The sequence below is a fragment of the Vanacampus margaritifer genome, chromosome 9, assembly GCF_051991255.1.
Source record: "Vanacampus margaritifer isolate UIUO_Vmar chromosome 9, RoL_Vmar_1.0, whole genome shotgun sequence".
Classification (NCBI taxonomy): domain Eukaryota; kingdom Metazoa; phylum Chordata; class Actinopteri; order Syngnathiformes; family Syngnathidae; genus Vanacampus; species Vanacampus margaritifer.
The window spans coordinates 15,929,144-15,957,112 of NC_135440.1; the positions used below are offsets into that span (position 1 = coordinate 15,929,144).

At 39.6% G+C, this 27,969-nt stretch overlaps 3 protein-coding genes across 13 annotated transcripts in view; all 3 read left to right on the top strand.

Moving 5' to 3' along the window:
* Nucleotides 1-6,029, top strand: part of hivep3b (HIVEP zinc finger 3b) — a 56,952-nt gene extending 50,923 nt beyond the window's left edge. For 4 of the 5 annotated variants that reach the window (XM_077575460.1, XM_077575461.1, XM_077575462.1 and 1 more), the window contains 3 exons: nucleotides 104-193; nucleotides 3,334-3,950; nucleotides 5,063-6,029. In XM_077575460.1, the coding sequence (XP_077431586.1) occupies nucleotides 104-193; nucleotides 3,334-3,950; nucleotides 5,063-5,671 (1,316 nt within the window). In that variant the 3' untranslated portion in view covers nucleotides 5,672-6,029. The remainder of the gene's footprint in view (nucleotides 1-103; nucleotides 194-3,333; nucleotides 3,951-5,062) is intronic. The other variant, XM_077575463.1, reaches the window with a different exon arrangement.
* A 3,462-nt stretch (nucleotides 6,030-9,491) lies between these two features.
* On the top strand, nucleotides 9,492-13,585 carry LOC144058082 (endothelin-1). The gene is made up of 4 exons (XM_077576306.1): nucleotides 9,492-10,189; nucleotides 10,382-10,541; nucleotides 10,695-10,808; nucleotides 13,204-13,585. Exons 1-4 carry the CDS (start codon nucleotides 10,099-10,101, stop codon nucleotides 13,247-13,249), a joined length of 411 nt encoding a protein of 136 aa, XP_077432432.1. The 5' UTR covers nucleotides 9,492-10,098; the 3' UTR covers nucleotides 13,250-13,585.
* A 3,023-nt stretch (nucleotides 13,586-16,608) lies between these two features.
* Nucleotides 16,609-27,969, top strand: part of phactr4b (phosphatase and actin regulator 4b) — a 33,932-nt gene continuing 22,571 nt past the window's right edge. Inside the window, exons 1-4 of one of the 7 annotated variants that reach the window (XM_077575380.1) lie at nucleotides 16,691-16,710; nucleotides 19,465-19,523; nucleotides 25,000-25,110; nucleotides 25,201-25,245. In XM_077575380.1, coding sequence (XP_077431506.1) covers nucleotides 25,233-25,245 — 13 coding nt within the window. In that variant the 5' untranslated portion in view covers nucleotides 16,691-16,710; nucleotides 19,465-19,523; nucleotides 25,000-25,110; nucleotides 25,201-25,232. Of the gene's footprint in view, nucleotides 16,847-16,930; nucleotides 17,132-17,640; nucleotides 17,796-19,464; nucleotides 19,524-24,999; nucleotides 25,111-25,200; nucleotides 25,246-27,969 lie in introns of those variants that run through there. The other 6 variants (XM_077575378.1, XM_077575379.1, XM_077575383.1 and 3 more) reach the window with 6 other exon arrangements.

A 27,969-nucleotide genomic window follows, 5' to 3' on the forward strand; every position in this document is an offset into this window, starting at 1 on the left:
GCTTGCATTTTATCTCTGTTGTCGAAAAAATGTCCTACTTTTTTTCCTTGCCCCGGCGGAAATGGCCGCAAGTTTTAATGTGTTTTTCATGTTCCCTTTGCAGGGAACCTTACCAAACACATGAAGTCAAAAGCTCATGGGAAAAAGTGCCAGGCAATGGGAGTGTGTGAACCATCGGCGGACGAGGAAACAGGTATGCTAGGAGGGGAGATGTGAAGAAGTGAAGCCGTTGAGCGCTGACAGCTTACGCAACCACAATGTGCTATTCCCCAACCTTTCGCCCTTGCATAAGGAAAAAAAGCACAAGATAAATAATGAAGAATGAAGAGCCGTGCGCGGCGCTCTTGTTTTCGCACAATGGCATCTACGTAGTTTAGCAGCAGCCTCGTTATCTCGCTCGGCTCTCCCTCCCGCCGTCACCTCGTCTTCGCTGTCAGTCTGCGCTCATCGCATACGAGGGCGCCGTGATTTCATTCATTCCCTCCTGACATAGTTTGTGAATAGAAGTGTGATGCTTTTTCAACCGTAGTCTATTTATAACATGGCTGTGGTCGGTTGTGGGTTGTCAGCAAGATCAAGCGTGTTACTTTGCTGTTCCTACGGCGAGTTCTTTCAAGCAGATTGTGTGTCACTTTGCATGTGTCTTCAAGCGAGCACAGACCTCTGCTAAAATCCAAATATTTCATTACGTTTCCCAAGGTTAAACCGTTATATGATGTTTTCTTACACACCTCCTGCCAAGGATGAATTAAAACTAGGGATGTTCGGTACTACTTTTTTTTAAACACATACTCAAATCTTCAGTACAGCCGATACCATTAATACTTATGATACGTAAAATTTCCAAAACAAAACTACAGAGATATTTTTTTTAATGACACATATCTCCCAGCTACAGCAAATTTCCTTAAAATTGAATGAAATTAATGGCAATTATATTGTTTCAATTTGCTCCTAAAATTCATTTTGCATAGAGCACACAACAAAATGAATTAAAAAAAAATCGATAAATAAGATGAAACAATTAATCCAGTGTCCAGAAAAAAAGTGCAAAGAGTCCAATTCAATATAATAGGGCTTCAAGTCATTTAGTAATATCTGCCATGTTAAGAATTCCTCAAGCTTTTTCGTGTGATGTTTAATTATCTCTTGTTTTGAAATCCATGCTTTTAATTTGGAAGGCTGCTCTGTATTTCCGTTTCCTGTTTCACGTTCTCCTTTCATCATTCATCTCTTTTAGTATACATAAAACCCAAAGGGAAAAAACAAACAAAAAAGGCACATTACAAATATAATGTAGTATGTATAAGAGCTATAATTAGCGTCTACAAGGGCCATAAACTGCACTGTTTTATTTTTAGCACCGCAGCTCGACAACGTTAAGGCAATTAAGCACGCAGCAAAAATAACATTTTTTTTGTTGTTGTTGTGAAATTTTCTTACCTCCATCAAGGTTAGTGTTTCATAAAAGGAAAAAATAAATAAAGGTATTTTTCCTTAGTCTCGCTAGGATGTAACATTGCACAATTTTACCGTCTACTAGCAAATGACCATAAAATGTCATTAAGGGTCCTCATCTGCTAACCCAGACCAAGTTTGTCTGTAACTGTTTGTGCTCCTTGCATTATCGTCTTATCACAGAACCAACAAACTAGAATTTAAACTTCTTAACTGAATGGGAGGAAAAATAACATTGCTGGACACTATTTTTGTTGTTAGTTCAAAGTTGTGGTTCATTATTCCTTATGTTTAATTCCTCATATGTGTTTTTGACATGCATCTCCTTCCACATAATTCATCTGATTCACATCGTTACAATTTCAACATATTCCAAAAATTCACACCATGAGGGCTAGTAATTTTTTCATTCCAAATATTCATGTTTTTCTGAATTTCAACATTCATCACCCCAAAAAATAATGTTCACCCTTACAGTACCAACAAAAAAAACATTTATTGCCGTTACTACTTTTAACGAAACAGATTCACATCCCCATTGGAAATTATTTTTAACATGACAAAAATTCCACGCCCCACAAAAAAACAAAAACAAAAAAAACACATTCATTCAAATTTGAATTTACATTCAATATCATTCCTCATATTTTATATTCAATATTTTTCATTCAGCATTTCAACCTTCACATGCAAGTTCTCCAAAAATTGCAAATGTCTAGTTAGTTTTCACTGAATGGAAAATTATGACGTAATTGTCTGAACTACTAATGGGTAGTATTTGCTACACTTCCAGTGTGAACAAATGCCAAACAAGTCCCTGTATAAACATTTTTTTCTCAGATTCACACAATTGTTTTATTTGGTTGCTACTTTGCATAAAGACCTGCTGACTTTATTTTGAACAACTAACAGGTGAAAATAAGTTTACATTGTTGCTAGTAGCACTAGTAAAGTTAAAAAAATTAAAATAAAAAAATAAAAAACACACCATACCAGTACTGCTAGTGGACATTTTAGTTCTTACTGGTAGTACCAGAAAGGTCAAAATGCCTTACTTGTGCTATGAATAAGTTCTAGGAGGCTATTAACTCATTCACTGCCATTGATGGATATAGACGTCAAAAATTAATTTTAACCATTTCTATTAGTTTAACATTTGTTCCACTTTTGTTAACAAGAGTATGAAAACCTAGAAAAAAAAATAATTGTACATTTAGAACAGATAAAAATGTTGTGATTAATTGTGAGCTACCTATTGAAGTCAGGCGATTAATTACAATTAAAAATTTTAATCGCCTGATGCGAAGAAAAAGGAAAATTAAGGGCGTCAGGCGATTAACATTTTTAATCGTAATTAATCGCACTTCACTAGCTAACTCACAATTAATAACAAATTTTATATCTGTTCTAAATGTACAATTAAAAAAATTATAGGTTTTCATACTCTTAACAAAAAGTGGAAAAAAAAGGTAAACTAATAGAAATAGTTCAAAGGAATTTTTGACGTCAATAGCCGTCAATGGCAGTGAATGAGTTCATGCACGACACATGCTTACTAGTTGGGCCTAGTAGTCTTACTAGTGCAGCACAGTAGTTTATCAATCAGGTTGAAATGTGTATGAATGGCCTAAAATCGCACTAGTAGTGGAAAGAATGTTTCTCGTAAGACATTCTGCTATGCGCTAAATTGTAGAGTGTACTAGACCACGGCTTTTAAGATGGATATTGAATTCATGCTCAAATAGCCCGCCATATATCCCCATCATCGTTTCATGCTCGGTGGAGGCGATAAATAGGCGGAAATGATCTAGAGTGATAAAACAAGATGGATGTGAATTGAAGTGATGCAACTAAGAGTGGCTTTCTGTTTATCAGCAGGGAGCGATGAACGTGCGTGTTATTCCGAGGAACAAGAGGAACACCAGTTTTCCAACGCGGAGGAGTCGGAGGAGGATGATGACGACGACGATGATGATGATGATGACGACGACGATGAGGAAGAGTCTCACGACGACCCTCCTTCCTCCTGCTCGTTGGACACCCTCGCGTCAACAGGGGGTCGTTCCCAATGCAGCGGTCGCTCTCGGCAGTGCACTCCCGAGCCCGAGCCCGCCGGTCGGCGGGCCGCTTCGCCGGGCAGCAGGAGAGCTCTGTTCTCCCGACGGAGCTGGAAGGCATCACCGAGAGCCTTCTCCCCCAGCAGTGAGAGCTGTTCCCCCAGTCAGAGCCTCTCCCCCCGCCCGCAGCTGTCCTCACCCATGCGCAGTCTGTCCCCGAGGACAGAGCTACCCTCACCCAGCCGGCAAATGTCACCGTCCCCTGAAAGGGGACCGTCTCCCGTCAGGCCCGTCTCGCCGATTCGTCCCAGCTTGCCAGGCTGCTACAGGCTATCGCAAGCTATGACCCCGCCCTTGCCGGTTGGAGTGCAGCAGAGGACCCTTGGATGCCTTCCTTGGGAACATCACGGCACAAAGGGTCGTCAGATGAAAGTAGTAAGTCCTTTCAATATACTGTACTGCCATTTGTATGCACTATGTGCAATTTGTCCTGGACAGAATCTACAAAGTATTGTGTCTGCTATGCCTTTATACACACACTCTAAAAACAGTTGGGTCAAAAAAATAACCCAATGTGGGTCAAAAATGGATTGATCCACTACTTGGGTCAATTTGACCCAACCTACGTAAAAATGGGGTTGTTTTCCATAGAATAATCCCAAAAGGGGTTAGTCTGTTAAAAAAAGGGGGGAGAGGCAATAATTTGAGAACGTTGGGTCAAATAGAGAATAGTGGATCAGTCACAATCAAAACAACAAAAATTGGGTTGGTTTGTGGATTATACATTTTCATCTAACTGTAATAAATAACCCACAAAACCCATTTTTGGGGGGGTTGTTTTATGGGTTATTCATTTCGACCCACCTTTTTGGGTTAAGTGAATAACCCAAAACGTTGTGTCGGTCCTTTTTTGACCCAAATGTTTTTTTTACGGTGCGCTCTATAACCTAAATTGGGTCAAAAAGGGCCTAACCCAACTTTCTGGGTTATTCACGTAACCCAAAACAACCCAAAAAAATGGTTGCTTTGTGAGGTTAAATAACTGAAAAACTTTTGTTCATTGGGTCAAATAAATAAACCATAAACAACGCAACAGATTGGGTTTCTTTGTGAGTTATTACTTTAGTATGACCCATTTTTTAACACAAAAAGTTGGGTTATTCAGTTAATACAAAAAGTTATGTGAAATGAATAACCCACAAAACAACCCCCAAAAATGGTACTTGCTTTGTAGACTATTACTTTAATGTGACCCAACTTTTGTGGTAAACAACTCAAAAAGTTAGTTGGGTCCATTTTTTACCCAATCTGGGTTATTTTTTACCTTTTTTAGAGTGCATTGAACCCCCATTTATCACCAGTGATACATTCCCGGCCCACCCCCACTAGGTGAAAATCTGCGATCTGGAGAGATCTTATCATTCTTTTTTTCATATTTTTACATTAAACAAATCGAAACGTATTAAAACACACATTGTAAAGTATTCTGTAGCACTACGGGTCTGCAATACATTTCTCCAATGGGGCTTGTGTGCTTCCCCCTACAGGACAAAGGTGGCACTGCAGCGGATGGGCACTCATTGGCAGACACCTTCTTGTTCCCGCCTGCTTTTCGTCTTTCCACATGCGAGGGTTATCCCGGCCACCGAGCGGCGGACAACATCTTCAGCCATCTTCCCATGCACTCCCAACAAGCCAAGGTCCCCTACCTGATGATTCCCATCGGAGGGATTCAAATGGTACAAGCCAGGCCAAGGTCCAATCCTTCCACCCCCTTGTCGCCGATGTCTCCTTCCACGGAGGGGCCGTCGCCGGCCAGGTTTGACTCTTTCTGGGGCGGGACCCCAGGACCTCAAGGGAGTAGGACTCCTGGGAGTGACTGGTCAGCGGACTACAAGGCAGCAGGAGGCAGCCAATCAGTGCAGTGCAGCGTCAGTGCACAAGTCATGTGTTCCAAACTGGAGTTGGAGACCATGGACTCAAAGCAATATGGCAGCTCACAAAGCTCCGCCCACACGCGCAGGCGTGCTACTGAGTCGAGCGAACGCGGCGTCCAAGACGCACCCTTCGGTCTAGCCGCCCCTGTATCCTCGCGCCCGATTGGACAGCGGTCAGAGGGTGAGGGCAGAGCGACTAGAGAAGACCCGAGCACCTAATTTGATGCATCTCCAACTTGCTTTTTCACTTGCTACATTCGTCTTGTTTTTCAATTGCTTTCTTTTTTTTTATACAGTTTTCAATACTATTGTTAACTTAAATGTTTGTTCTTTGGCAATATTCAGGTTTGTCATAAAAAATGCACTTTTTTTCTTTGTGAAAATAATGTTTCTGTAAATGTATATACCAGAATGATATATGATTATACACTTCCTGTATCGCTGTTGATACTGGTAATGCTACTGTCTGTTTGAATATGTGTCAGAGTAATACGAACATGTGTAAATGACCAAAATCTTAAATCAAAAATGTTTTCGTTTTTTTTCCAGTATTACTCCAATTATATAGTTACTTGTGCCTTTTCTGTCCAGGTTTGTGTTTTGAGGTGTATAGTACAGATGAGAAGGCTGTGAAATTTTATATTGGACTTTTGTGTCATTGAGGAAGATTTATATTCGGTGTTCTGTTTTGTTCTTAATACTGTTGCTTTAATTCCAGGGTAACCAAGAGTCACATCGATGATACATTGAAGGAGCAGCCGAAAACCCGTCAAAGGAAATGCACTGAAGTTCTATTTTTTATTGTAAGAGACTTTGGATGAGAAATCTCTTTACAGGGAAGAGCGCTCCTTATTTATTGCTATTTGATGACAATGATCGTTGTTTCAGAGTTGTTGTTTTATTTTTTACTCTTTGTTAAACGGGGGGGGGGGGGGGGGGCAATGTTTCTTTTTCTTACTTTTTTTTCATGATGTTCATGCAATTTGAATTGGGGACAAAGATATGAGGGATGGAGTTTGACAGGTACCGGCGGATCAAGTGCCCTGCAAATTTCACACACAGCAAAATTTGCAGTCATTGGACAAAAATTAAAAAACAAATATTGCACCAAAGACCCTGTAGGTTTTGCCTTTTTGTAAACTTAGCACATTGAGGGTGGAAAGTCAACGCCACCCTTTAAAATGCAAGATACCTTATTCATGTTTTGCAGCTCTTCATAATTGGATGTGTATTGATTAGGTGTGTTTCTCTCTACTAACAACACTTCAACAGTCATACAAACTGTGGTTTTGTGACAAAATGCAATCTAACAAAAAAATCTATCTTATTCAAGGTCAGGAATCAAAATCATTAGAATGTGCATTGATGACTTTATTTTGGAATGTAATAGCTCGGTGCAATAGTGGTTCGCACGTCCGCTTCATCATTGAAAAAATTTAGGTTTATATAGAACCTTCAGGCGTCTGCCAGAAAACAAAAATGTCAGGAAAAACCTACTCAAACATCTATACTTTATTTGGGGTTAATCAGATTCACATTTAACATTTAATATCATTGTTAAATTGTTAATTTTAATTTTGAAAATAGCCAGATTTTAGTTTATTTTGATTTCCCCTCATGAAATGATAAAAAAAAAAAAACTTTTAAAATTGAGGGGTTTTTTTAGGTCAAAATGGTGGGAAAAAATGTCAACTGTACACAAAAACCTGGCATTTGGACAGGGGTGTGTAGACTTTTAGGCTGTAAGTGTGGTTGTGTGAGTAAATGGTTGTGTTGTGACACTATTATGTATTGTAGGGCTTGCAGCGAACGCCACCAGTCGAGAGGGCGCCCGGCCTTTGTGTCAGAACCAGCTGGATCAAGCTGCAGCTCACCCGTCACCCTAAATAGGATAAGCGGTAGAAAATGGATGGTCAGACACAAATTCAAATATTAGAGGGGTGCACACTTGTGCAACCACATTATTTTAGTTTTTATTTAAATTTCCATATTGTTAACAATACTGAATATTATCTGAATTGTGTGTTGTTTTTTTCCAGGTTTTTTTCCTCTCTGTTCTGGTCATTTTTTTTTTTAAGTAAATGTTTTTAAGTTAGGTGCTAGTATTTCCTATTTGTTTAACAATACTGAATATTATCTGAATTATGTTAAGTTGGGTGCTAGGATTCACGTTAGCTCACTCTGAACATGAAAGTGAAGAATCGAACATCCTTATAGTTAAATTCATGTTTCATATTTGTTAATATGCCTAATTATACCTAAAATACCTAAAACCTCCCACACTTTGTGTGGCAAAACAAGTTTGACCAACAGAGGTCGTTGTTCAATCATGAAGCTTTTGGAGCTAAATATATATTTACAATTCTCACAGAAAGTGGTTGTCACTCAAATTAAGAACATGTTTTCAGTTCAAAAATTTTGCAACTTTATTATATCATATATATACTGTCACTGCATATTATGGAAGCCCATTTCTGCTAGTGGATTTGTATTTATTTATTTATTTATTATCACCTGTGGGAGGGGGATTTTTTAAATTATTGCTATCCTAAAATATTATTAGCCATCTGGAGGAAGAGAACCAAGTGACCTACAGACTTTATAAAATAGCACAAATAGCATTATCAAGCTAAAAGCCAATGGGTTGGCACAAGCTTACTCCTCTTTTCTATTTTTTCTATTTTTTTTTATGTTTTCAGCCAAAATGGAGTGTGACCAATGCAACACTGTTACTCATATTATCAGAAAAAGACACATTATTAATGTTTTTCTTTTATTTCATAGCGAAGTTTGTTTTTAACCGATTAGCATAGAAGCTAACACAGCTAGCAGTTACTCTTGAGCAAAAACAAACATTTGCAACCCAATGTGTGATACATATGTCGTATAAAACATCTCTGTAAAACTATTCCTGGTTTCAGGGTTACATAAAACTCACCACTGGCGAGTACATGGCCCAATAATGCGACTCTTGCTGTGACATGGCATTCCATGATGGCGGCATTATAGAAAACATGCTTAAGCAAGAACGTAACACCTGTGTCTTTTTTGGTATCCATACTGTTGCATGCTATGCGGCGGGTGGCCTTAATGTGATGGGATGCCCGCGGAGAGCCGCACATCTGCGCTCCTGAGGGAACTCAACTTGTGACCTCTGCAGCAAGAATGTGTTGTCAAACCCGCGCAGTCATGATGCTGTGTGGCCATGTCACACATTCCACACATCCTTATGGGAAGAACAATGTGTTCTACATTTACGTAAAGAATTCTATTTACAGTAAAAATGCAGCTTTTTGGGTCAGAGTCGATTCCGCATGGCAAATCTTAGCATCTCTGGAGCTTCCTTCCACACTCCAATAGCACATGATAGCTTCATTGAAGACTCTAAAATGACAAAAAAAGTGAAAAAATAGTTGCTTTAATGAGTACAAGCATTACACAGTAAAAATTTGAGTTTTTTTTTTTTTTAAACATATCTTTTGACCCATTGATTGGATGTGTTATGGTCAAGTCATTGCTTTGATATAAGTGGCATATTTTTTTATATATTTACTTCTTGTTTACTTTAAATAGACACTTTCTTTATTGAATATTTAGCTATTATTAACATTTATTTTGTTAATGAAAGTAACTCTTTTTGAGTGTTAAAAAGTAGAACGCTGGAGAGTTCAGTACTATTTTAACACTACACAATAGTGTAGTGTAAAATCATCACTGACCAGTTTTGACTAGTGTTACATTTCAACTACCATCAAAGTTGTTTTAACTCCATCCTAGTGTAAAAAAAAAATAAAATAAATAAAGTACACATTCAAAAGTGTTGTTTTAATTATATTTAGTGATGACTAATATAGACACTTCTGAAGTGTTAAATTAACACTACCAAATATGCAAATAGTACATATAATAATATAGAATAGTATAGAAAATAGATGGAGGTTACAGGTCAGATTATTTTAGAGGGAGAAAACAGTCCCGATGAGTTGACGTGTTTATGATCAACACATTTCCTACGGTAGTGAGGGAACATCAACTCCATTCATAAATGACTACATTTCAAAGTAAGGTTCATAGTAAGACTAGTCTAGACCATGAAAAGGTGAATCACGGTGTTACAGACAGTTCAGCATCAATCATTTCATACTTGGTGTCAGACTGCTGACATTGGTAGCGCAAGTTCATACAAACGGCTTGCAGCTGAGATCGTGTTATAGCGTCCTAGACATCACTCATGAGCTTTACAAAGGCACCTTTTCTTTATTTATCACACTGTATGTATGGTACAAATGCATAAACATGATCTAAATATGGACTACAGATCTAATTAATAACTTGTTTACAGTAATGCTTGGTTTTGCTAGACACTAACAAAGAGATGTATCTTGCTCTCTCTCTCTCGCCTTATTTGGTCACATGAGACAAAAATAGTTATATATTAGGAAACCATAATATGAACATACAACATATCAACATGACAAATTTGGAATGACTCCGTTGAGTGTTTTGAACGCACATGGGGTGGGTGGAGGGGGGAGGGGTGTCGCCCATTGTGGCTCCATGGCAACTGTGGGCGGAACTGTTGTCATGACGTCATTAAAGCGGGAGCGAAGCCGTATAAGAGTGCGTCACACAAACGCAACACAGCAATGACCGCACAGCTGAGTGCACCTCCGACCAATATGTCCTCTCACGTCAGCATTTTACTTCTCATCACACTTTGGGTGTCCCTGCAGCTCGGTGAGTGCACTTTTATCAGCTTTGTGTGATTTTTTAATAAATATTCTGCAATTTATTTATTTATCCGTCTATGGAAGGAGAAAAACATGATCCAAAGCATATCACAGCATACGGCAAGTCTAAAAAGTGCTTTAAAAAAAAGCACACACACACACAATTCCGACAAATATTCATCTTTTTTGTCACTAACAGGCTCTGGGCGCGCACTGATGAAGGCCCAAGATGCACATGATGACCATGACGGTGTCGGAGCGGCGAGGTTAAGGAGCAAACGTTGCGCATGTAGCAGCGTGCACGACTCTGAGTGCTACTACTTCTGCCACCTGGACATAATATGGGTCAATACGGCCAGGTGAGTTACGTAGGAAGCGATGAGCTGACCCTAGTGATCATTTCAAAGTAAATCGGCATGATCAATGTATGATTAAATAGGTTGGGTGTGCAAAGTAATAAAGAGCAAAGTCTTTGCTTATGGCTTATTATCGTTGTGACTTTGTTTGTGCAGTAAGACAACACTTTATGGTCTCGGTGGCGCTAAGGTGCGACAACGAAGGTCTGCAGGCAGGTGCACTTGCGATGACCTCGACGACCTCTTCTGCTCTAGTTTTTGCGATCTGAGGTGAGTGCATCACACTTTAACTCGTTCACTGCCATTGACGGCTATAGACGTCAAAAATTCATTTGAACTATTTCAATTTTTTTTGGAGAGAGCGCTTAGTATTGCTCTCTTTTTTTTTCTTTTTTTTTTTGTATGTGCATGTGCGTGTGAGTGTGTGCTCATTAATTCACCTAAAACCTATTAAAAATCCCATACCGTTCACCTAAACCGAATACTTCTGAAACGGAACTATTTCTATTAGTTTAACATTTTTTCCCACTTTTGCTAACAAGAGTATGAAAACCTAGAAAAAAAAATATTGTAAATTTAGAAGAGATGAATCGTGAGTTAACTAGTGAAGTCATGTGATTAATTACAGTTAAAAAATGTAATCGCCTGACGGGCCTAATTTAAATATATATATATATATATATATATAAAATAAGGGGCATTTAATCGTAATTAATCGCATGATAATTTTATATCTGTTATAAATATACAATAAAGTTCTAGGTTTTCATAAAAAATTTAATGAAATGAAAAAAATATTAAACTAATAGAAATACTGTTGAAAGCCGTTGTAGTGGGCTTTCAGGGGTTAATTTTAAACATTTAACAAGCCTGTAAAGATAAGGTGTTCAAAGTTAAGTTAGTACACAAAGAAATAATAAATCTGGATTACAGTATATCCAGGTTTCTGAATGATAAATTTGAAGAAAAAAAATTCTCCATAGCAAATAATGGAAATGGAATTACTTTGCATCGCAATTAAATGTTTCCATCATAAATCTTTTATTATCTGTACAGGCAATGCACTGGATTAGCCTTGCAACCTATTTGAAAATTAGATAACCTCTGTATAATTACTCACAAAACTGAAATAATACTTCAGTGCTCACCCTTCAAGGACATGTGACTTCCATATACGTACAAAGTGTCAAAAATCTCAACAAATCCGATACTTGCCTTAAAGTGAAAGTCAACCATAAACATTTCTTGACAATAATATGTTATATGTGAACTCACTATTCTAAACATGACATTCTGATTAACTCATTTGCTCCCCCAAAACGTATAAATGTGTTCTATTTGAAAAAAAAATTAAGTGTCCCAAAGATGTTTTTATACGTTTTGTTTTGTTTTAAAGCTGGAGCATACAGAAGGCTTTGACGAAGCCTCACAATTGCACAGAACGTTTGAAGAAATGGTAGTTATTACAAAAACGGCCAGCAGGTGGCAGCAGAGCAAAAGAGATCAACCAGGGCCATGTTGAAACAAAGCTGTTTTACCACAATTTGAAATAGATTTGTGAATAATGATGAAACTCAGCTATATTTTAATGCAATTGCTGCAAAACAGAAACTTTTTTTCTGATGAAAGAAGAGAGACTAATCTTTCTTTTGGTAGATTCCATGTTTTTTTTAAATAGCAATAGAACAGAATATTCAGCATAAAACAGCCGGGAGTGAAGGGGATTGCTTCAGTGAAAATGGCTGGGAGTGAATGAGTTAATATTAGTGGAATATGAGTTAAGAAGCAAAATCTTAAAAATCTTCAAAGTTTTTATCCTTCTAATTTGCCACTTGCTGTCGACTGAAGATGACATCACAGGTGCTTGGAGCTCAGGCAATGGCCAATCACAGCTCATCTGTTTTCTGAAGCTGAGCTGTGATTGGTTGGTACCTAAGGCCTGAGCAACGGTGATGACAGGAAGTGGCAAAATGGCCGCCTTCTGATATTGATAACAAACTAGATTTTGCTGCTTAACTCGTTTTCCACTAACACAATATTAACCAGAATACAGTATTTAGACTAGTGGGGCTGCATAGAACATATTATTGTAATTTTTTTTTTGGGGGGGGGGGGTTGACTTCCCTCCCCTTTAACTCATTCACTGCCATTGATGGCTATAGACGTCAAAAATTCATTTGAACTATTTATATTAGTTAAACATTTTTCCCCACTTTTGCTAACAAGAGTATGAAAAACAATATTTTTTATTGAAAATTTAGGACAGAATTTAATTAAAATTTGAATTGCCTGACGCTCCTAATTTTTAAAAAAAAAAGGGGTGTCAGATGATTTTTTTTTAATCGTAATTAATCACATGACTTCCATAGTTGACTCACAAATTAATCACAAATTTTCTATCTGTTATAAATTTCCAATATTTTTTTTCCGAGATTTTCATAAAAAAATTAATGAAATGGAAAAAATTGTTAAACTAATAGAAATAGTTCTCATGAATTTTTGACGTATATAGTCGTCAATGGCAGCGAATGAGTTAATTTTCCAATGTTGAATGTGTTCCTGGGAAGGGAGACTCTTCACATTAAAAGACAAACCGCAGCTGATTTAGCAACATACACTACTCTCTCCTTCCTTTGTTATTGACGGCAACTTATTTTTCCCACAGAGGTGTGACTAGTAAGTCCAAGAAAGTACACAATGCATCCGACTGAGAGAAAAAGAAGTCTCTGAGGCCAAACATCCGCCAGGAAGCACCTGAAGGAACGATGCGGGGAACGAGCTGACAAATGAGTCAGACGAGAAAAGAGATGGAAACACCCCGAGGATGTCCGCCCGGGGAATGGCGTGGAAGGTGCAAAATGACAGACGTCTGCAAGAAGATAAGAACTGTCAGGTCAGAGCACTTTGCTTCCAGATGTCAACTGTCTGAGACGACAAGCACACATACAGTAGAGAAAAATGGAAACGTGGGAAAATGCGTAACACAATTTTATTCATATTGTAAAATGAGTTCAGGGGACTAACAACAATAAACTTGATAAAGCACATATTTTTGTTGCTTTTTTTTCTTTTTCAATTTTTGTCAATGAGAAATTTGGGAAGAGGGTAGACAAACCCCATGGGCCTGCAAATAGGGACTGGCAAACACATCTGTGACTTCAAAAGGAGGCCCGGGATGGATGAATGATCCCGGAATTTGCCACTAAATCAATAATAAATTGACTTGCTATTCGGATCGGGTGCAGCTGCTGTTATCACAAGGATCCGAGCAAAGAATGCAGTAACTTTGCTCAAGGGGATGAACAGGAGGTACATAACGGCCTGTCGCCTTGTGTTTCCCTGTGATTGCTTGTACTGCGCATACCGTGCGTGTACATGTGAACACGCTGGGCCACAGCCGCGGGAAAACAATCATGACGGATTATTCATCTGCTAACCTAATAAGGAGGATAAGAGCTAACCTGCTTTTGCTGTTTGGCCAAATAATTTGAATGAACAAAGCACTCTCACAAGTGTTCGCTATTGACTCATACAGTTGTCTATCCTGCTTTTTTACATGCCTTGGACTGGTCTGCCTTTAACTTTTAATTTGGACAGCCAGTATGATGTACATGATGCAATGAACAGTAAGGGAAAGATTATACAACTATTATGTTTGCAGTTCTGAATACGTGTAATACGGTTCTACGGTCAGAAAAGTATAAACCCTGGCACAGTTTGGCTTTAGCCCTAGTGCTAGCTACGTAGCTAGCTGCCTAGCAGGCAAACGAGCACCATGGTTGCTAGCTAGCTGCCTAGCAGGTAAACGAGCACCATGGGAGCTAGCTTGTAAATGTGTAAAGTCTAAACCTTTTTTTTCTGTTTTTGAAAGAGATGGATGTATATTTACAGTCCATCTCTACTTCCAAAAATAAGAAGGCTATTAAGACCTTAAATTTGTGTTCTCATTTTGGTGTTTTTAATATTATATCTTAGTTTAAGACCCCTGGCATATTTTTTATTTTACTTTATTATTATTATTATTTGCCCTTTATTGTTATTGCGAGATTGTTGTGTACTGTGATGATGTTTTTTTGCTTAATGTTTGCCATGTTTGGCTTCTGATTTCAATTTGTTAAATAAAGCATAAAAAAAACAAACATGGGAGCTAGCTAAGGAGCTAGCTAACTAGCACATGAGGCTAAAGCAAAACTTTCTGGACCTGGATTTGGCACCTCTGTTTACGGTTTGCAAAGTATGACAGTTTAGCAGAGGTAATAAAAAGGGAATTGTAAATTATATAAATAAATAAAAATGAAATATAATATAATATAATGAAATAAAATAAATTATGTAGACCATCAGACACTATGTGGTAAAAAATAAATAAAAAAGGAGGGGGATCATTTTAACAACAGAGCTTTAAAAAAAACAACAATGACAACCTTATTAAGGAACTCTGTCCATGGTGCTGGCACAGGAAAGCCACATAATGGAAGGTAAAAAAAATTAAAAAATGAAATAAAATAAAAACTGCTTGGTGAAGCTAGTAATAACTGTAAATCGATCTCTATGACATTTTTTTTTTACATAAACTCTTACTGTGTGAAATGCTCGTGAACTGTGGCTGTTGTGTAATTTTGAATGAAACAAACATTTCTTGTAATTTGGTCTTAATCCAATCATATATGTTTCAATGAATAAACTTCTACAATGATTTGGTCACAAAGAAGTCAACCTTAAAATGTTGTACGCAGAAGACTTCAGCGAAGAAGTAGTTAGTCCTTAGTACGTAGCTGTAACCATTGTGTGTTGTGTTGATGCTTTACCCCTACTAAAAACCAAATCAATTTACAAATACATAACAAATTCCATTCCCAGAATAAGGATAAGCGATTATAGAAAATGGATGGATGGACAATCAGAATGAGCCTAGATTTAAACCTGCACTATGTGGCTTCTGGTTGTTACATAAGTGCATGAACCATTATTTTCTCACATGCCTAATTAAAATTATATTTTCTTTTATTTAACTAGAATTTACTGTATTTATTATAATCCCTTAAAGGGAAACTCAAACTCACTTTATTTGGGCCATATGGAAGTTAATCACCATTAAATAGCAGCCGAGCTGTTAAAGATATGTATTCTTTAAATGATGTGTGTAATATAGTATCTGTATCAGTCATGTATTCTCTTACTTGAGAACTGGTAACACATATCACGTATGTAACTGACTGACATATATGCACTGATCAGATCGGGGTTTGTCTGTATGTACATGTTGTTACTGGAAAAGGGGAAGTATGGTACTGCATGCGTACTTCCTTCCTGAGATGACACTGACTGGAAAATATGGGCTTCACTGGGCGCTGAAAGGAGTTGAAAGTGATGGATTTTCCTTTATTATAATGCTTAGAAATGAAACGTCTTCCTGTATCAGCTTTGTGTTTACTTTAAACATCGCCAGATTTTTACATTGAAGCAGCTAATTTGTGATTTAACTGCGATAAGACCGTTATTAATTCAGCATTCATACTTTTGTGACGTTTTTGTTAGGTGATGTGCAGTGAGATTTTTCCAAAGAGAAATTGGTGTCTTGGCTTAGTATAAAAGGCAGTGAAACGGCAAATAAAGAGATATGCTATGACGACATTTGTCCACTAGATGGCAACCTCAAGCCAGAGGAGCCGTGACGTTGACATAAATGGCTGGTTTAACCTCGATTAAATAGCTTCGTTTTACTCTACTACACTCGGCATTTCATCCATTGAAAAACATACAAATGCCAGAACACTTATGTGTACATTTAATAGATGAATATGCGCTTGTAATAAATACAACAGCAAAATGCTTGTAGTCACGAGAAAACAATATTGCCTTTATTGCTGTTTGTAGGTCTGAATAGGTAAATAGCGTCGATGAATTTTGAGTGCAATTGGGGCAGCATTCCTTTAATTGTGCAAGGTGCCGTCGATGAAAACACCTCGACGGTCGGTAGGCGATCCAAGCTAGGAAGTTGGCTAACAGCCTCCACTCTCTTCCCAGCCCGGATCACTGGCTGCCCGCAATGCATTGTGGGTAACGTAGTGTTTAGACCACAGAGACGAGGTGTTTCACAGCGCCCACGGAGGAGCCGCAGTCTTCGTCGAGGACTACCGGTACCACCATGCCCAGCTCGGGATGGCTTCCGGTAAGTGCAAAGTGTTTGGACTTTGGGGCTTCGGGAGTATTTGAAGTGGGTGAAAGTGTCCGTTGGTGAAATGTCCTGCATGATATTTGTACTTTGACTGTAATTTTGGGGAAAGCAAAGGAGGCGGAGAAAGAAGGTGAGTCACTAGCGAGGAATGCGAGTGCTTTGTGTACACGGTTGCTTTAGAGGCAGGATAATAACCCAAGTTGGCCGATCGGCTACGAGACAACCCCGTGTCACGATTAAACATTCACAAGGCGATATCGTATATGTGTGGACCTGTAGCTTGTTTTTCTCCTGTGAGTCGCTGTAAAACTAACGTAGTTATTTTTTATTGGTTAACCGCCTTAACTGGATGCATTTTGCACTTACTGCCTGCACAGGGCGTCCACACACAACAAAGGGTGCACGGTGATCTGTGGTATGTAGATGCTGTTTGAGGCTATTTTTTTGTTTGATCTTCAGTTACAAAGAGATTCGTGTGACTTTAGAAGTTAATTCGAATTATCGATATTGCATATTGGAGGACATGCTTCTCACCGCAAGGCCTCGGGTCACGGCTACCTGTTTTCTAACCGCCAGTATGCTACAACGTCAGGCGTGATCGTTTATTAATTTCGACGACACCGAATTTACTGCATTTTGCAGGAGTTGAGCGTCAAATTGCAGATTATAAAGATGCGATAATAAATTCTTACGGCATAGTGTGTGTTTACACAATCCCCATGTGTGCGCGGAGAAAGTTAATCCTGTTGACAATTCAGTTGAAATGCATCTGCTGAGACAGACATGTTGAGTCAAGTCATTGATGTTCTAAACGCGTTCTTTGAATAATTAGCCGCGTGGGGTTTACTCTGAAAAAGAACAACCGGATGTTGTCGTTTTGCACGTCCGCTGACTTGACTAGTCATTGCCATTCACTTTAGCCGCATCTCGAGCCCACTTGGCGCGAGGACCTCTCGGGCTGAGAGACGCAGGTCGATACCGGAAGCTTTTCTCCTTCGCACACCTCCGCTTGACAGCCGGCGTTTCAGCGCTGTTTCAGTCCGAGGCTGAGCTCGCTTTAAATCTCGTCATCCAACCAGGTAATTGTGTACCTTGTCGCGGAAATAAAGCGCTTAACTAGACAACCATTTACGTCGTTGTGTTTGTAAAGTAAGTAGCACGCCATTAAGAGCTAATCAGGTGTCAGGGCCTGTTTCTCAAAGTGTCCACTCTGTCATACATCGATTTATTCGACTTTATCCCTTCGAGTGTTTCATTTTAAGGGCATGGGCCATGGCTAGACTGTTGAATGCCATTTGGTTGAATTGGTGTGAACACGTTATAAGTTGATAGTGGATGTGTTGTTGACTTGTACTCTCTGGTGGTTACGCCTGTTCTCGAACCTTTATATCATCCACTGTTATAGCAATATTTCCTCGGGTTTAATGTTCCTCTGGCCTAATAGCTGCTGAAGTCAATTTCCCCATCAGAGAAAATGCCTATTAGAACTGAAGCTCTTTCCACCCACTTGCAATTGGACGTTCCCCTGTAATGGGCCATTAAGAGGCAGCTATGATGGGTCAGCTGTCAACTGGGCTGAATTGATTCGCACAGATAAGATTGAACCGAGATCTCTAATTAAAAAAGCTATAGGGCTCTTCTCGATTGTTCTCGAGTCAAGACAGCTGGTCAAATGTAGCTGCCCCATACCTTATGTAAAGCTACAGTACTGGAACCTCAGTTTTTGTGGTTAGTCTTTTCTAAAAAGTCTGAGAGTGTAACTAAACTGTATGAAAACAGAAGCAATATTTCCCTTAGAAAATGTCAATCCAAATAATCAGATCCAAGCACCCAAAATATTAACAGGACAGGAATGCATTTTATGAAGACCAACTACCAATCCCAAATCAAGGCGAAATAAATGGCATTAACTCTTTGACTGCCAGACGTTTTCAGAAAAGGGACGCCGTGGGTGCCAGCCGATTTAAGCATTTTGACTGATCTTTTGACTGATCTTTCAAGGTCCACTGAAAATTATGTGTTTGGACTATGGAAACACACATACTACCAAATGAAAGATTGGACTCTCATCTTTCATCAGAAAAAAAAGTTTGTTTCTCCCTTATTCCGTTTTTGAGTAATCAACAATAGAAAATGGTTAGTTTCACCTCTGTTTTGAAACAAACGTCTTTTAACGTCTTTGGCACTCCTCCATAGGATTTTACTAAACGTTATTTAACGTTTTTGGCAGTCAAAGAGTTAATAAAAGCGTGGATATATTGAAAGGGTTAGACTTGCTCCCATTCAATTGAATGGACCTGTATGGCGCAGGCCTCTCTGTTTTTACCACAAGTTTTGCCATTTTTATCCACTGGTACGCATCTGCTTATGACAACGAAAATGGATTTGTGTGTGCTGGGCGACTGCGTTTTTAGCTGTCGATCAACCTCAAACTTGAACGGAGGCTTTTGGTTGGTTGGCCTGAGCTGTACATGCAGTGCAAGTGTGGAAAGTCCACAGGACTGATGATGTCTTAATTTTTTTTTATATTAAGATCGTGAATGTTGATACAATAACAACTTATCGTCCAGCCTTAGTAAACAACCTGACACAAGTTAAAAAAGGATGTTGTGAAGACACAAGAAACAAATGCAACCGGTGCATGCTTGACTGAATAAGTGGCTGGATTTGGATTAGCAACATGTTGCTAACTTCAGGTAGCCTTAATAAAGTCATAAAAGGAAATGTGTTGTTGTGTCCCATTTTCAGCAACTAAAGTCAACAGTGCAAGATTTTGGAGTGTCCATGGAAAATGTATAGTGTCTAAGGTAAGGGTTCTAAACCGTAAAATATTGGATTTCAATCAAATTCAGCTTCATGATGCTTTACACAACGTTTCAATGTATTTGTACATGTTAGCCTTATAGTAGAACTTGAAAGTATGTTTGTATTCAAGTTAATTTTGCAAACAATTATCGGCTTGTCGGTTATCGGACATCGGCACTTTCTAAATGATTGGTTTATTGTATCAGTTAAAAATAGCATTATCGTGCATCCCTACATTTTTCTACCTGTTGTGTATGAATGGCACCGACACCCAAATGATGGAGACAAAGTTGTCTCGTGAATTTTACGCTTTCAGAAATGGTGCCAGAGTTGTAACTTGACTCTTACTCACGTGACGTCACACATCTAATTATCTCATTGACAGACGGACAGTTATCATATTCAGTAATATAAAAGATGGCTAAATGTCTTCTACAGTATGTGTCTGTTTTGCTGGGGATCTTTGTGTCCTCTGTGTTCTAGTACTTTTTAAAAATCCTAGGCTCATAGAATGTAAAAATGATAAGTGCCATCAATGGTAGGCCTGGGTTAAAAAAATCGATATATTGAATCGATGTTCCTTTTCATAGGCTAATATCGAATCAATACTTTTTAATATGACTGCAAAATGCAAACGTTACCCTTCTGTTATTTAGAGTACCTCAAGAGCAGCCCAGTGTTTTTGGCACTTTATTTACATTGTGCTGTGGTTGTAATCAATTTCAATGATTATTTATTGTTTTGATTAGGTCATGTTCAATAAAACATACATGATTAATGTAACTGCGTTGGATTCAATTTTAAATGTAAATATTCAGATATTTTTGTTCATACCAAGTAAGAGCAAGACCTTTCTACTATTTGCGGCGTTGGTACTTCTGAGAATGTCTTCCATATTAAAGTGAATATGGTACTGCATGAAATCCTCAACTGAATTGAAAATCAATGTGAATCGAATCAAATTGAATCGATTTTCAAAATCTGAATCAATACCCAGCCCTAGTCAATGGCGCTAAATTGTGAGGACATGTCGTGCTATATGATGTGATGGGTGGGCCAGACTGTAATGCAGGTGGAGAAACACTAATGAGGAAAAGTTGAACAAAGCACAGAGGAGTATTTTTTGGGCTCTTGATGAAAGTGGGCCGCTGGTCCCTATGGTGCACGTTTCTTTTCTGGGACGGACCGGGCGATGACGCTCCCCTGACCCTGATAGGAAACAACATCCTCACCCATTCTTTTCTGTGAAGCTGGTGGACAGAAACGGCAATCTTATCTATTCTACCTTCTCTGGACCAAAATCAGCTGTTCACCACTTTTGTATTTGTTGAAAGGTTAAACGCCGTTTAGTCGAGGCCTTGAGAGTGCACATAATGATTTTCTTTCACTGAGTCGGCTCCCCCGTGTGCACAAATCCCGGCCGAGCCTGGGAGTGTGAAGCAAACTGCTATTTAAGGATGGCATAGCCTAGCCAGCTGCTGCCATTTCCTCTCCCGTCGTAATTGAATTAACGCAAGTAAAGTGTGGTGTGGCGAGGGTGTGTGCTCTCCGCAGATGGCTGGTTATACAGTCACCGCTTTAGGGATTGCTTTGTCATGTATGCTTATGCATGCCCGGTTGGCTTGTATCTGCCTAATGACTGTGTTAGTGGAGTTGAACAGAAGAGGAAATGTCGCCCGGGTCGTAGATGTGACTTGCTGACTGTATTGATAAATGCCATGTCGACGTTTTAACAGATTTTTGTGCCAATCCGGAGGGCAAGCTGATGATCGTATTTGAACGTCAATGTCAACAAAACCAGTTGTGTTGTCACTCATGGGTTGAGTGATGCCAAAGCGTCCTGCCAAGTCGCTTGCTCGTTGACATGCACATTGTGTTGTCACATGTTACAAAACGATTACTCTTCTGGAAGGCGCTCAAGTGTTTTAATATGAGACTATGAATTAGGGGTGTGAATTGCCTCGTGCCTGGCGATTCGATTCGTATCACGATTGATAGGTCACGATTCGATTTGATACCGATTAATCCCGATACGAATCTAAAAATTTATTATTGTGATTTTTATTTTTTTTACTCAAATTTAGAAAATGCTAATCAGTAAACTTGTACATACATGTACATTGTAAGATTTGTATGAAAATGTATTTATTTATTGGGTTGCAGTCTGTTTCATGTTTGAACAGCACTGAAATAAAAATATTAAGGCTTATTGTTCCATTAATATAACATTCTTCCATGCTTAATGTGTGAATCGTAACCCTAAGTAAGACGTTTTGTTGAATATTCCCATAAAAAATTGATGTTTAAAAATCGATTCAGCCGCATATCGAATCGATTCGAGAATTGTGCGCTGTAATATCGCGATATATTGCCGAATCGATTTTTTCAAACCCCCCTACTATGCATCCATTTCTATACCGCTTATCCTGTTCAGGTTAGCGAAGGGCTGGAGTCTATCCCAGCTGACTCTGGGGTGAAAAGTGGTCTATACACCCCAAAACTGGTCACATGCACAAAAAACATTCACACTCTCACACACTTAATGACCATTTAGTCGTTATTGAGCATAACATGCATGGTTTTTCAATGTGGGAATAAACCGACGCAAGTATTGGCACAACCTGCAAACTCGATATAACACATACTCTCGTGCTAATGTGAGTTTAACGAAGAGGGGGCTTTACATAGCATCATATTACAAAACGATATTGACAAGGGAAGTAGGCCACCAACATCCCATTTTCATGGACGCGGTCTGAAGCGGTCTGTGCGCGTGACAGCAAGTGAGGCAGGCAGTGTTGTGTTTGCACACGTAACATATTTACACAACCTACACGCTCTACACTGGCGTTGGCGTGTCATGCAAACGTAACATGCGTCCGAAGTGGCGGAAAGTACTTTGTGTGTGCGTGTTACTTATATTGCCAAGGTTGATTTTTATGCTCATTTCTGTTTAGGCTGACGGGGAAGTTCAACTTTGACCTTGCCAGTCAATTGTTTATCTTTAAGGGGAACTGACGAACGGGGCATTTATAGACAACTAAAACAGAATTTGGAGCGTGTCGCTGCGTATTATGAGCAGAATCCCCAAAAGACTGATTTTTTTTTTTCAACATCTAAAAATGAACTACTGCAGCTTTCCTCATTAGTGAGCTGAGCCATCGAGCCATGCATTTCTGATTCAGAGACATGCTGAAGTGAAAGTATGCTTGTCTCTTTTTAAGGTGGGATTGTACTTTTGTACACATTTATTAACAGCTCTTTTATCACTCTGTATTGATTTGGTAATGCTGTGTAGCTGCTGTGAATAGTAGTGGACAATGACCATTAAATATCAATCATCAATAGGTTTTGAATGAAATCATGTTTAAAAGTGTGAGAAAAGTCAAGTTGTTAATTTTTAAATGCACCAATGTACTTGTGGAATTTGACTTTTTTTTTTGTGTGTCTTTTCTGTCTATAGTTCTCCTTAAAATTGTGCCAAACTCTTCATTTTTAACATAAGTACAAGGTGATTCTGAGAAAATATTAGATAATTTTCATTTCCTCTTGTCAAGGCAGTGAAGGCACCATATGATTGCATCATCATGTTTTATCCTGTTTGACAAAAGTCTTTCGGACCGAAACCGAAAATGCAATTTTGGTAAATTTAGCTGAATTTTCAGTGCATCCCTTGGAAAATATACATGTATATACTTTTGATGATGTGGAATCTTAACTTGACTCCTCTTCAAAAGATTGAGCACAAGTTCGGCACAGACACCAAAAATGGTCAAACCTCATCCACAGAAACATGAAAAGCTTCCTTTTGTGTTCTCTTGGCATCAGTGCTATAAATACATCAACAAGAGACGTCCTTTGTCATTTTTCCTCCCCTGACGCTTTTGTTCTAATGTAATTTCCAGCTTGTTTTGTCGATAAATGAATCATTTTATTGTTGCTTATTTCCGTTTCCTGACAATTACCATTGCCCCCCTCTTCAGTCTGTACTTCATAGACAGTAAATATGACAAAGCGACAAATCTGCTTAGGTTTCCACTTTTTTTTCCCATTTGGGATATTAACTCTTTGACTGCCAGACGTTTTCAGAAAAGGGATGCCTTGGGTGCCAGCCGATTTAAGCATTTTTGACTGATCTTTCAAGGTCCATAGAAAATTATGTGTTTGGACTATGGAAACACACATACTACCAAATGAAAGATTGGACTCTAATCTTTCTTCAGAAAAAAAAAGTTTTTCTACCTCCGTTCGTCCGTCTTCTTCCGCTTATCCGGGGTCGGGTCGCGGGGGCAGCAGCTTTAGCAGGGAAGCCCAGACTTCCCTCTCCCCAGCCACTTCAGCCAGCTCATCCAACGGGACCCCAAGGCGTTCCCAGGACAGCCGAGAGACATAGTCTCTCCAGCGTGTCCTGGGTCGTCCCCGGGGCCTCCTGCCGGTAGGACATGCCCGGAACACCTCCCCAGGGAGGGGTCCAGGAGGCATCCGAACCAGATGCCCGAGCCACCTCAACTGGTTCCTCTCAACGTGGAGGAGCAGCGACTCGACGCTGAGTCCCTCTCGGATGACCGAGCTTCTCACCCTATCTCTAAGGGAGAGCCCGGCTACCCTGCGGAGGAAACTCATTTCGGCCGCTTGTATCCGGGATCTTGTTCTTTCGGTCACGACCCACAGCTCGTGACCATAGGTGAGGGTAGGAACGTAGATCGACCGGTAAATCGAGAGCTTCGCCTTTCGGCTCAGCTCCTTCTTCACCACAACGGACCGATACAGCGTCCGCATCACTGCAGACGCTGCACCGATCCGCCTGTCGATCTCCCGCTCTAACCTACCCTCACTCGTGAACAAGACCCCAAGATACTTGAACTCCTCCACTTGGGGCAGGACCTCCTCCCCGACCCGGAGAGGACACTCCACCCTTTTCCGACTGAGGACCATGGTCTCGGATTTGGAGGTGCTAACCCATACTCCCCGAAGCACCCCCCACAGAACTCCCCGAGGGACACGGTCAAACGCCTTCTCCAAGTCCACAAAGCACATGTGGACTGGTTGGGCGAATTCCCATGCACCCTCGAGGACCCTGCTGAGGGTGTAGAGCTGGTCCACTGTTCCACTGTTCCACGGCCGGGACGAAAACCACACTGCTCCTCCTGGATCCGAGATTCGACCTCCCGACGGACCCTCCTCTCCAACACCCCTGAATAGACCTTACCTGGGAGGCTGAGGAGTGTGATCCCTCTAAAGTTGAAAAAAACCCTTTTTTTTCTACCTTATTCCATTTTTCAGTAATCAACAATAGAAAATGGTTATCTTCACGTCTGTTTTGAAAAAAACGTCTTTTAACGTCTTTGGCACTCCTCCATAGGATTTTACTAAACGTTATTTAATGTTTTTGGCAGTCAAAGAGTTAACATACAAATTGCACAATTGTTTGTTGAAAGTCCCTGAAGCCGACCCCCCCCATGAATTTTTCTTCCTCAGGGCGATGAAATGGGTGGAGCAGCAATTGTCGCAATGCTGGCAACCTGACGGAAAACAATTCAAGATTGCTGCTGAGGAAATCTGCCATCCCCACTCATGACTTTCTGCTGTGTATGTTTACACTTTTTTTTTATTTTATTACTGCAACATCCTTCCTCCGTTTTGACTTAACTGAAGGTGTGTGTGTGTGTTGTTTTTCAGGAACATTTGATTGGTGTGCCTCAAAATCTGTGATGGAAAATCGTGGTGAGTACTGAGCGTCAACGTGGACTTTGAGGTTTTGTTAAGTGCTGTGAAAGCTACAAAAAAAAGAAGCTGTGGAGCCACTCACTGCGCTGTACATCCACAGTGTTTATGAGGTCTGTCTCGCTTGTGGACACTTTATGAGCCACTCGGGGACGCGGCCACACATCTTCAGGGCCTCAGTCTGTGGCTCCATTTGTTCTCTTGCTCTACATTAGTGGAGTGCATGGCTGGAGGGAGGGCGGCGTCGTTTGAAGTTCATTCGCATGTTAGTTTGTTGTCTTGGCGGGTTTAGAAACTCTGAAATTTATCTTTGCTCATTCAACTTTGTAAAACGCTCATTGTATGTATACCATATTTTATGAAGTCATGGTTGGGGAGGAAACCGAGCTCAAAGGTGCAATACGGTTCAAGGCTCAACATCTTTGAGGAATAGTTTTGCTAGTCAATAACTTCATTTGAGGGGCAATTTTTTTACTGGTTAACCTCAGAGACATGAAACAAGGGTTTTATTAAACAATAAAAATACCCCCAAAAATACAATGAATGAACAATTGGTTCCAATTATTTAAATATATTACTAGAAATTGTGTGGGAATGCTGAAAGCCGAATGCTAGTAGCTGAATGCTTATGAAGGAAATTGAAAGATAAATGATGTGAAAATCACAAAGTATTATTTGTATTTCAATGATAAATAAATAAAAAGAAAACTTGAACCGCAATCAGGAGAAGGCGGGGTTCGAACCCTCACCTCCTGTCTACTGGTCAAAGCTCCGCTGTAGTAGCCTACTGAGCCACAGAGGACTTGCTGTCATCGTCGACGTGTTGTGAAATGTAATTGAAGGCTGTGTCATTGGAAATGAATGAAGATTTCACACCCCCTGAGTTACGGGATATTCAAACCCGAATCCAGTCTGAAAATTATTGGCGAAAGGCTTGCAGGGGTTTCCGTTGTGAACACCTAAGGTGTTTACTAATTAAATGTCATAAATGGTCAACTAAAAAGGTATATTTGGGAGGAAATGTTACATAGAGCAGCTGTGTATTGTGCAGATCTCATAAGTCAAAATCGAAACTCGTGATTCTATTGTGAAAAAAACCCCACATGACCATTACTGATATTATATTCAATAGACTATATTGAATTACTTTTACCTGGCCAGGCCACTCCTCCCGGCTGACGTATGCTGTAATGCAATGTAATTCTTTGTAATTCTGGTCCTGTTTTGCTGTGTAGAGCAATTGTGTCTAATTTTCTCTCTAGACACTTGGACATCAATTTGCCTGCTATTTTGCTGTTCAAAGTTGTATTCTCCCTGCGTTGATGTGGTTCCAGTTTCACGATTACGCGTCATGATAGCTTAGCAATTAGCATGGCTTCCCTGTCTTATGTTAATACTCCTCGTTATTCGTTCGTGAGATCGATACTAGTCAGAAGTGTCGCTTATTTGCCATATTGCAAAGTAAAAAAACAAATGTTTGCAAATATCCTATTTTGATTCAACAAATCAATTTTTTTATATGCGACTAATTCAAAAAAGCAACTCGAATTCCACAACATGCAAAAACAGAACCGCTCTTCATACACATCCGCTTTAGAATAGAAATTGTTTAAAGTGCACAGTATCTAAATGAGATGCTTGTTTGACAGTCATAATTACTTCAAAATCAAGCTACTAACAGGGATGTGATTTTTCCGCTAATTCGCGGAATTCCGCTTTTTTTATCCCCCCCCAAAAAAAACGATTTTTATTTTTTTTATTTATTTTTTTTATTTTTTTTTTTTTAGTAGTTCATTGTGTATGCACATGACTCCGACAGATAACATCTTCTGCTATAACAAAGACATTTGTGGTATGCTCTAATATGAGTTACTTTTCATTTGGTCATAATGTAATTATTTGGTCATGCTTCCCCCCCCCCCCCCCCCCCCCAGGCTAAATTTTTCGATAATTTCACTTTGGTCAAATCACATCCCTGTACTAAAGAATGCTTTTTAATTTCAGCTAAGCCTTCCCCAGTGACAATGACGAATAACTTCCTGCTGCCACTTGACAGTAAAATCTATACAATCTTTCATGTGCAAGCACATTTGAAACAAATGACTCAGCTTCAAAGAATGCACGCATATGTCTGTGTGTGTGCGTGTGCGTGTGTGTGTGTGTGTACATATGCACTTTACAACCTAAACCTGCTTCAGTATGCCTGTTTGCTGAAGTCTGGCCCAGTCTGTTATCCAGGTCAGGCCAACAGGTTCTGGGCTCATGCGGATTGGCTCAGCTCTTTCTGGAAGCTGGCCCGGTGCGAAAGCTGAATGTGGGGCACAGAAAGAGAAAAGGAACACTGTTGAACACACACACACACACACACACTAGCTCACCATCTTTTCGAAGCAGCTGAGATGCAGCCAAACACTAAGAAAACGCCACCCAGGCATAATGACACAGCTCGGTGCTTAGGAGTCCTGTGAGGCAAACTTGGACGAGGTTTTCTGAAGACACTCAAACATCAGAGGGAAGCAAATCGCATTTTTTTGGGGTCCGCTGCACCCACTCCGTGTACTGTAGTAGTCTTTGTGCAATTCCTTTTTGGTAAACATTTCAAGTAAGTTAAGCTAATTCTGTTAAGAACAGTCATGAGACACTCGGAGATGTAAAACTGTTTGGCTGTAACGAGCAGCATGGCAAACACTCTTGCTACTTCTGAACGACGCAATGCTAGATAGA

Coding starts and splice junctions, on each gene's coding strand:
- LOC144058082 (XM_077576306.1), top strand. CDS start 10,099: ATGACCGCACAGCTGAGTGCACCTCCGACCAATATGTCCTCTCACGTC. Junction 10,190..10,381: donor TTGGGTGTCCCTGCAGCTCG/GTGAGTGCACTT, acceptor TGTCACTAACAG/GCTCTGGGCGCGCACTGATG. Junction 10,542..10,694: donor ATATGGGTCAATACGGCCAG/GTGAGTTACGTA, acceptor TTGTTTGTGCAG/TAAGACAACACTTTATGGTC.